At 37.5% G+C, this 10841-nt stretch overlaps 2 protein-coding genes across 2 annotated transcripts in view; both read right to left on the bottom strand.

The window, feature by feature from the left end:
* Positions 1-3: 3 nt before the first annotated feature.
* Positions 4-10840, bottom strand: ZCCHC4 (zinc finger CCHC-type containing 4). The gene is made up of 13 exons (XM_014891478.2): positions 10732-10840; positions 10427-10545; positions 8827-8909; positions 7875-8150; positions 7303-7380; positions 6916-6988; positions 6299-6449; positions 5706-5806; positions 3881-4002; positions 3228-3303; positions 2679-2730; positions 1862-2006; positions 4-236 (listed from the first exon to the last, which is right to left on the bottom strand). Exons 1-13 carry the CDS (start codon positions 10811-10813, stop codon positions 113-115), a joined length of 1482 nt encoding a protein of 493 aa, XP_014746964.2. The 5' UTR covers positions 10814-10840; the 3' UTR covers positions 4-112.
* Positions 10430-10841, bottom strand: part of PI4K2B (phosphatidylinositol 4-kinase type 2 beta) — a 22598-nt gene continuing 22186 nt past the window's right edge. Inside the window, exon 11 of the mRNA XM_088163232.1 lies at positions 10430-10545. The gene's annotated coding sequence lies outside the window, so the exon portion shown is untranslated. The remainder of the gene's footprint in view (positions 10546-10841) is intronic.

Here is a 10841-nt window from a genome sequence, read left to right as displayed (position 1 = left end):
CACTTAATTCAATCAGGTTTTATTCTGGATGTTAGCATTTACATTTTTAGAAAATGGGATAAAAGGCTGACAATAAAAAAATAAATTAGCAACTATGTAGAAGCAACAAAAGTCATGTCTTTTTTTTCTTATTCTTTACTTTCCTCTTGGATAATATGGCATGCTTCATAGCTAATCTTCTACAGATGCCCATCTTTACTCTCTTTCGAGTTTTCTGCTCTTTCTTTTTATCAGGTCTGTAAAACAAAAAAAGTAACACAGAGATTAGAATAAAATGAAGAACACACTTCTCTGTACAAATACATTTGCTGTTATTTAAGAAAAGTATATGAATTTTATGGCAGTATGTGAAGGACTGTCACAAAAAGTACAAGGAACATTCCATTTCAGAATGTTATGATCTTTCAACTTCACAAAACTGCCCACTTTATTGCCATTATACATTCATTTTATGTATTTATTCAGCATTTATATTTACATAGATATTGAAAACAAGAAACTTACTCACCAAGTACAAAAAAACACACATAGAGTTTCATGCTGAATATATAATAAAAAGACTTAGAAGAGAGTACATTAAGTTTAACACCATTAGGAAACATCCTGCAATTAGTACAGGACCCAAATACAACTAGCAAGTGGATTGTTTTCTGTCTCTGACAGAAGATGCCATAACACAAAACACTGAATAATTATAACAAAACATACTAGATTTTTATTAGGAAAAGAAATCTAAGCTATCTTCTGCAATGAAACAGCAAAAGAACTAACTGATGGCCTGAAAATACTAAAACCATTCTGGTACAACTGACAGAACAGTATCTTCCTTCAAAAAAAACCAGATGAGGTTTCATAAAATGTTTTTAGCATCCTTTTAAAATTTTTTAGCTAAGAAAAAAGAAACATTAAGAGATGGGATTTTTATGAAAGAGATATAAAATGAATGTCTATTACACCCTAAGCAAAACCCAGTTTAGTATCAGTAAGACATGAAGCAATACACCTCAACCCATCTGGCATCCAGTAGGCACCTGGTGAGACTGAATTCTGATACAAGAGGGTGACTGAACCTCACTGTGTAACATAAGTACAGGTTTTGGGAGGGAAAATTTGCCTTCCACTGCCACAGCCATTCAAGTCCAGAATCACAGAAAAACCCATTACTCTGGAAACAAATTTATAAAAGTGCAATCAGTTATCCTGAACTGGAAAGACTGAGCCACCTGCTGGATCATCTCTTAGCAAAATCCTCTTTTCAGTTAGTTCCATCTGAAGATAACCACACACCATGTACTTGGCTCTCTGATACATACAAGTATGTGTACAGTGTTGTTCTGCATGTAACAAAACGACAATCATGGAAGAATAGAAGTACTCAATGTGATCCTCACTAATGGTGGAGATTTTGATCATATGACAAAAAGCACCTGAAATACCAGAAGGAAAAAAGCAAAATATGCTACAACAAAGCAAAAGAGACAAGAAGCAATAAAGCCATTATAGTGACTCTTTTCTCTGCCCTTTTACGAGGAATTCAAAGGGGATAAAAGTTTTCCATTACTTCAATTTTCAGTAATTTTGACAGAGCTCCATGCACCAGTTACCAAGTTAGCAATTCATATAAATCAGTTTTGAAAGAAAATCCACAGATAGGGAACTGGGAGCCCCAGGAAGTGACCAGCCTTTTATCATACCCTCCCTTCAGTAAATACTCCCCAGCAATGCAGCAAGTGGGCAATAGTGAAAGCTGACATCAGCACCTAAACCCAAAATTCATCTCTTTCTGAACTGATTCCATGACAGAAGTTCTCATCTCATCTGAATGCCATGTTTTACTGTATTAATGCAATATCACACTTACTGATGAGCTGTTCTGGTGCGGGAGAGACTGGGACAGGCACTGCGCTTATGACCTGCCTTGCCACAAACAAAACAGCCAACATCACTCTTCCCACAGCTGTGCTTCTGAAGAGTGCAGCAGTTGCAATTGCTACAGTGAAACCAAGCTGCAAAATATAGAATACGATTTATGATCTCAGAAAAGTTTAAAACAAACATTCTGAAACTAAGTTTTAAATATAGGCCACACTACCAGGTTTTTAATTCTGGATTAGCTTTACAGAGATGGATGTAGTCACTTTCTGGTCCCTTATCACACTACTAGACATATTGTGCAATTATGTGTGAATTTTTTTGCCATTAGAACTTTTATCCTCTGTGTCATCTTCAAAAGAAAAATAGTGCAGATGTTACAATGTACCTACAGATTTTTATTTTTGTAACAGTAACAAAAATAACTGCTACAGCTATTTATACAGAGGTATAAATACAACTAAATTTGTGCATTAAACTATTTTTTCGTGATCTCTCAAACACTTTAGTAATTGCCTACTTGTTTATGAAATTCAAAGTTTACAAAATTAGGAAATATTTCTGCTTTGCCATGATAAATATAAATTAAAATTACTGTGCCTTGACAAGAATTTATTACATTTTCACACAGTGCAAATACGCCTAAAGAATAGCAACTTGTATGAAATCAAGACTTTTTGTTTATTCTATGTCTTCTGAATTACGACATTTTATTTCTTTCACAGAATACTTTGTCATCTGGTTTGGAATCTCAGTTTCTTTGGACTAAGTGCACTTTTATTCAGAAAATATTTTTCTGTACTTACAGGGTTTTACACATTTTTTGCAGAGAATACAATGTTTCCATCGTCTGCCATCCTGCAAAAGGCAAATAAATTATTTTCTCTATTGAACTCCCCCACTGATTCTATCTTAAAACAGAACTACTCGTGTACGCTCCCCACTGTTTACAGAACAACTCCTCTGTAGGAAGGACCGTAACTCAGGAAAAACAGTCCTGGGAATCTGTGAGAACCACAGATGAAATTTTGAAATTAGCAAGTTCTACAGCTTCAAAGCATAAGAAAAAATGCATGTGTCAACAGACCACAGCTGGATAAGTTCTGGTCTAAGTGGCAAGTAGCAAACTTGTCTTGTCCTCTTTCCAACACAAAGGAATTAGGGAAAGAGAAATTAATTCCCAATGAGTTATGAAAGATGTACTGTGAAGGTAACAGTAAGTCTGTGAAACTGAACTGCTGTGGGTTTCCTATGGAAGTCAGTATCAGAAGAGGTTTTTAGCAAAGCAATTATTGCAGAGGCTGTTATCTGACTACTGCTAAAACCTCCATTCAGAAAGAAGTGAAAATACTTACTTTTGATGTACATGAATTGCATATCTCACAGTGCTGGTTACCAGAACTAACATATCGCTGGCATACAGTGCAAAATCTAGGGGAAAAGATGTACTGGTCCACTATTTGCTCCAAAACAATTAATATTACAGAACCTTAACAATAAATATAAGGACTGCAAAATCACTTTGTTGAATTAAAAATGATATCTTTGCTGCATAAATGACCACTTAGGCCATTTACACACGGTACATCCACATAGTAAAATTCAGGTCAAATTATCAACAGTATCAGTAGTAAACGAAACTAAACTCCTCTGTCTTCGATGCTTCTCTCACAAGTTCATTTTTTAGTACTGTATTAACAACTGATTACCAGACATAGCTGTAAATCATACTTGTAGATGTAGACAATAATTCCTACAGACAAAACAAGGAATTTCATCGTTCTACACTGGAAAATTTAAATGTCTTTTTAGACATTTCAGCTCTCCTACACATTGCTTATATAATATGCAACTTTAGAATGAGACAGAAAAATGTGCTCTTAAGCCTGACATCCAAGTTAGGCAAGACACTACTGAATAGCACCATCCCAAACTCCTTTGGAGACTTTATGCCCTACTTAAGAACAAAGACACTTTTAAAAGTCACCTGAGCATTAATACATCTTACCTATATCCCTCTTCTTCAGGAAGCACAATCATACTTGGGGTAAGGTTCGTGAAAATACGGACAGGAGACTGTCTACGACCCGTCTTGCCATGTTTATACAGTGCATGATTATCATAGTCTACCTAGAAAAATAAAACCATAAAAAAGAGTCTTAAACTGAATGCTAAGCACAGGCAGAGCTATTTACGTATTTATTATCTTTATAGGTACCATATGAAATGTTTGTGTTTATATAAAAGACCATAATCCCAAATCAGATTACAAATTCTACATCAAGTTTTGTCTCAGTTACTTGTAAATTTGTGCAAACACAGTATTAGGCTAGACTCACAATACTTCAATGTGGAGGGAGCAGAAAACATTTTCAAAGCAGAAAACCTCTCTGTGTCCCTAGAACAGGCCCCATGGAAAACCATACCCTAAAGATAAGAAACTGGTTGTTTAATGACAAATTCAAAAAGGAATTCAAACCCCCATTAGTGGACCACCTGTTATCTTTCTGTAATATGAGTGGTTCATTTTCCTTCAGTATCTATAGGCTAGTTTTGAATGTAAAATCCTTCGTGGATTGGTCAGTATTTAGAATTCCCTTGGTAATTGGTGCAAAAAGTAAAACCCTCAAAAGATATAAAAACCCCTTAGAAACCCCAACTGTTGAATCTGCTAGACTGGATACCTTCATAGAATAAACTATGGAATTGTGCCTCTCTTCATGTTCCGATCTCTTCACTCTGCTGCTCTGAGGGCGAGCTATGAGGCAGATCTATGCAGGCAAGGCTTGGAAGCGTGCCCTGTCACTGAGGACTGCTTTGGCAGTCTCGGGGATCCCACGGGGACCCCAAAAACCCACCAGCGACACTTAAATAATCATATTGTACTTATTCCTTTTTGCTCGATTGCATGGGATACGTAAGATAACACTGCAGCTGTTTACAAGAGCAACCTGCTAAACAAAAAGGATCCATACAGTATGGACTGTCAATATAAGAGATGACATCTAACCCATCTCAGAATAATTACAAAGTTGCAAATCCAATTAGCCTGCTTTTTCCAGCACTGCCTTCAGAGACTTGTCACAAAAACTCTCAGCTCTGATCAGGAATGCAGAGTCTAGCCTAACATGGGTTTTCCATTTTCTTCAACAAATTTTCATTCTACAAGATACGACTACATTGTCCAGAACATCAGTGTCAAAATTCATGCAGAGTTGTTACATGAAAATATAAACCTTGAGCATCACGAATACCCATGACTGAGCTCTCAAAACACACTGAAGTATGTGTGCTTAAACTATGCTTAGAATGGACACAATATTGAAGAAGCTGATGCCAGATTATTGCTTCATCACTGACAAATTCACTAATTAAGTAATTCCAAACATTTCCATCATTGTAATGGTATTCTGATCCCAACAGTTTTGGAAATGAAAGACCTTAATTTTTTTAATATATATGTATTTTTTTTCTAGGGCTGGGCACTACCCACTGACATTTCAACATCTGTGAAAAATGAAATACTCTTCATCAAGTTACCTCTCACCTCTGCAACAAGCACCTGTCAGAATTAGTGCAAATTGTGTTATACTGAAAGCCTTGCAGAAGAAAAGAGTTCATGGATAAATGACAGATGAGTTCAAGATACATAACAGGAACACGATCAAGGTATCACAGATACGACTAATAGAAATACAGAATCCAGAAATACAGGATCCAGCTGAGCAAGGCCCAGCTACAGAAAAGCACTGCCACTGCACCTGTTTTCACTCATATTCTTCTTCCCATTGCACACAACTGGTATTTAGCAGATTCACTGGGTTCAGCCATACCTGGTAATCCATCATACTGAAGCTTGGGAAAAAGTCAAGAATGCGAGACTCAAAGAAGTATGGAAATATCCAGAACACGGGCATCTCTTTGGTGTCATGACCTAGTAATGAAAAGACTTTGGTGTACATAGGAGAAAAACATGCAGCATGAGAAGTTTAGTGAACATTCCAAATACATAAACATGGATATGTACATCAAGTTGGGCAGAAGAAAGTTAGGTGACAGAAAGTTTTGGCATATTTTACACGTGGAGATGTAAGTGCCATGTAACTAAATTCTTGATATCCACTTAGGTTGCTAAGAAACAGTACTGGTTTAATAGCTTATTTTTCTCTACCTTTAAAATCCATTTTAATTGCAAAGTAGATTTGAAAAAAAACAGGAAAAGTTTTTAAGACAGACTTTGAGAATTGGACATTACTGAACTAAAAATATCAAGAGAGTAAATTAGATATATGGTAGTTCATCTTTACAAATTATAACATGAGTGTGCTCACATTTACCTGAGTAACAAAAATCAGACTTATAAATAGGTACTTTTTCCTTAAAGTGGTTTTACAGCACAAGTCACCCATCTGGCTGTAATACTTACCTTCTTTTTCTGTCTCCCTCCACATTGCCATCAGTTTTTTAAAACTAGAAGCAAGTGCTTCCACTAAACCTCCAAATGGGGGATCAGTTACCATAATGACTCCTTCACCATTCTCTTCATACAAGAATTTCCTGCAAGTTTCACGTGCAGCCTGTAAGAAACAGAGGTTAATTTCCAGAAAGAAGTGTAAAGATATTGTCTCTTGCAATAAACCACTCACTGTAGAAGTTTCAACTTTGAAGATGAAACTTTTTTCCCTTCTTGTGGAGGTGAATTTCCTCTTGAGTAGCATTAAAAAACCCCACCAAAAAATACACAGAGATTTGAAGGACTGGAAACAAGTGCCCTGTTCAGCTAACATATAAAAACATTACTGAAAATCGAAGAATGAGACTGTCTCCTTTCCAGTAGTTCCCTTCCACTCAATTCAAAGCTATTAAATTTATGCTAATTAATGTTGCTTACACACCTTAATTGCTGCTTTTATTAAAATGTTCTTAATTAATTCATGTTTTCCCATGATGCTTTCTACTAGACTAGTCATGAGTTTCTTACAAAATTTTGCATCAACAACATGCGTTTTGTTACCAAAGCGCTCAGTAAATACTTGGCCTTACCTCTCCACCAAAAAAATGATGATTGAACATGTTGTAGTGGCAGAATTCATCCTCTGTGTAAAATTGTGAATACCTGTAAAATAAGTTTTGATAATAGTAGAAAAATATAAATAACTTTTTGTTTATCCTAAGGGGTAATGAGAGTGAAAACAGGCCTCAAGAAAAACATCATCTTTCAGTACTGATTACTGAGAATACGTAACAATACTGAGAAATTATTAAGGATACTTACTTTTCTCATCAACTGGATGTCATTTGTGTATGTGTACAGGAACAGAGATGCAGAGACAAGAAAGGGAAAACAACCACTAATTTATCTCTTAAAGCAGTAAGAATACACATTTTTGTATATGTTCTTCAGGTACATAAGCATCTGTTAAAACCTACCTGAAATCAATATCTAGCAGAAGGCTTCTAACATTGAATTCTTCTTGTGATGCTTTTGACTGGATCGTTTCATGAAGTCTGAGGTATAAATGAAACAAAGAAATTTAACACATAATCACCGACTTCAGAAATGATCTTGCAAGACAAGAATGCCTGGTACTACACTAAGCCTAAACTAAACAGATAGAGAAAACAGGAGCAGTCTAAACTAGGGTGATTCCATTCGGCTCTACTAAAAGTCAGAAAAGTAGATTAGTCTTAAAAGATGAGAAGTCATTGGAGCCTACTAGATCATCTCACAGAAAAAAAAGTCTAAGGTAAGAAACTCAATGTCACTTCCACAAGTACCAAAGAGATCTGAAGTGTGTATGTGTTATTTGCAGTGCTGCCAGTCTTCTCTGGTATCTTGTAAAATCAAAGCTAGACCCCACTAGATGCTTGGATAATCCCAACCAATTAAAGCATAGTGAACCTCTTATTAGGGGAGGATCATTCACTAAGTAATCATAGTAAGCTGTACAGTTTTAAGAGAGAAATATTATTTGAAAGTGTAACAATTCTCTTTGATGTACCTGGGTGTTCCAACAGAGAGTACTCGTCGGAATCCTAAATCTATAAGGAGATTCAGTAGGAACTTGCAACTTCTGTCGGCAAATAAATACTGTGCATTTGTTTTTTTATTCTCCAGTGGATACAGAAGTTGACTTGGACTTTTCAGCTGAGTAGTTGTGATATTACACAGGAACTGGTGATCCGAGTGTTTTTCCCATTCTGCTGGCAATAGCAATTGCTGGCATTCCTGGCAAAACCTCCTCTTTGATAACGGCAACAGAACAAAATTCTTGTACCTTTAAATACAAAAGACAATAGGGAACAAAGTTTGAAAAAAGTCTCTATCAAAGATAGGAAGGGGACCTGTGGAGGGATTTTTATATTTTAGGAGTTCAGACATTCAAACAGATAATGTAGTTTACATTGGTCTCATAAAACTCCATGAGAATGAAGCATTGTTTATAAAAAAAGAAATATGCAAAGCACACTTTGAAATGCATAAAATATTATCACCAAATATACTGGGAATCTCCATAAAATAACTGGATTATAGTGAAGACTCCATCAACTGTCAGCAAACTCCTGTATGTTTATACACAAAATTCAGACATCACTTGTTACTATGCTACCTTTGCTTCTTTTCACAATGTTAAGCCTGTTACTTTTGCAGACTAAAGCCAGGAATAAGTTTTTTAAACATAAACTGCTACTGACCTCTTGTAAGCACATTATAAGTACTAACATAAGAATGACTATATATACCAAAAAAACCTCAACCCCAACCCCCCAGTTCCTGGGTTGAAAATACCATGTTCTAGTTAAACGTTTCATGCTGTTTCCTTTCCATTGCCATACAATTGTCCAAATTCTTCTTTTCGTATTTTAAATAATCGTGAAACGTTATCTCTACATTCAGAATACCTAAACCTGTACTACTACATCTTTACTGAAGAAAATATGCATTAACAATACCTGTCCACGTTCTGCCTGTGTGTAAAAGAAGGCTGATGATTTCTATTATATTCTTCACGTGCTGCAAGCCTAGCTTCTGACACCTGTAAAATTTGCATAGATGAAAAGTTACAAAACTAACAGCTACTGCTGTGTGTTGTACATAAAATCTCAGCATGGAAAAAGGGTGCATCAAAGGTCTCATGCTTTAGCTACTTTGCAAGGAAAAAAATCACATTTGTTGTTTCAGAAGAACAAGTACGTCTGCAGCAAAGGGACATGCTGTAATACAACATAAGTCTCTCATTGTGAATTTAAACTGTGCATTTCATTCTCCTATCACATGTAATACCCAGAGAAAAACTCAAAAGGTGATTATGAGGAAGACAGAAAGAGACATCCCTTCTATTAATGTGTGCCAGTAGGTGTGTTCCCTCTGAAGAATTATGATCTAATCCTGAAAAACTGATGACAGTAGAAATGTTGCCCAAGTCTTGTGTGAAACCATTTTAAAAGCATGACAGCTCCTTGTTACAATCTGCACCTGAGTCTTTAACATTTCAGTCTCTCACACTCGTCTTTGAATCTTCTACTTTGTCCCCATGGTTTCACAACAGTTTCAAGACATTTAGTCAAAACTTATGGAACTGTTTTGCTTAAAGGAGGAGACAATAAAATTCAATACAAGAAAACACATCATAATACAAGTGATATTCAAAATGAATGACAAAGAGAAATTGTTGCAGATATTCTGAGACTACTGAGCATCATGCCAAGCCCCACCTCAGCATTTTGCATACCCCACTGTTGTTTGTATCCAATAGATTTTCTCTATCTTAATTATGGGAAGCAAAGGCATCTTGGGATTAGAAGTACCCAATTGTGTTCAACATTGCATAGCATTGGCAAACTTCCCATATGTTTTGGCAATAGAATAACAAATGCCAGGTTCTCTCAAAATGTACACAGCCTTTATTGAAAGCTATACTTGGAACACGTTCTCCTGACAGAAATAAGTGCTCAGCTAAATATCAGCTATTACAGAAAGCTTAGAAAAGAGCACTTGCCAAAGATTTCCACAATAAAACATACTTTTAAAATTGCTAAATAAAGGAAAAAAATCACCAGTGTTTCATAAAATCATAGAATGACTTGGGTTGGAAGCGACTTAAAGATCATCTAGTTCCAACCCTCCTGCCATGGGTAGGGGCACCTCTCACTAGAGAGCTTCACAAGTTGCTCAGAACCCCACCTAGCTTGGCCTTGAACACTTCCAAGGACGGGGCATCCACAGCTTCTCTGGGCAACTTTTCCGGTGCCTCATCACCCTCACAGTAAAGAATTTCTTCCTAATATCTCATCTAAACCCGTCCTCTTAATGCTTAAAGTCATCACGCCTTGTCATTCCACTACATGCTCTTGCAAAAAGTCCCTCTTTGGATTTCTTGGAGACCCTCTTCAGGCATTGGGAGGCTGCTATAAGGTGTCCCTGAAGCTTTCTCTTCTCCACGCTGAATAACCCAAACTCTCTCAGCCCTTCCTCACAGGAGGGGTGCTCCACACCTCTGATCATCTTCGTAGCCCTCAGTCTTGAGCATAGCTTTAAGCAGCGCTCTCTTACCTTCTCATCTTCCCACTGAAAAAAGTTACAATCCTTTCTATCCCTACAAGCCGAACAAGCATAGAATCTTCTTCCTTCCTCTCTTCCTTGACTGGTCTTCACAAACAGAAGCGCAGGACCTAGGGACAAACGCGAGGACACGATAACACAGGGAACACCTGCAGATCTGTTTCACTGCTCCGCTGCAAGAGCCGAGCTTCCAGAACAAGGCCCTCCCAAAGGCTGCTGTAGAACAGCCCGCGCCGGGAGCGCAGCGGGGGCCGAGCCCAGGGACGCTCGGGCGGTGCCCCCCGAGCCCGGCTCACCGTGAGGGCAGCTGGGCGCGCCGGGCGCCGGCCCGAGCAATGCGAGCGCTGCGGGCTGCGGCCGCTCCGTGCCCGCCGCCATGGCACCGCCTCCTTCCCGACGGGCACCG

This window comes from Sturnus vulgaris, chromosome 4 (assembly GCF_052056855.1).
Source record: "Sturnus vulgaris isolate bStuVul1 chromosome 4, bStuVul1.hap1, whole genome shotgun sequence".
NCBI classification, from domain to species: Eukaryota; Metazoa; Chordata; class Aves; order Passeriformes; family Sturnidae; genus Sturnus; species Sturnus vulgaris.
This window is presented reverse-complemented; position numbering and strand designations above follow the sequence as displayed.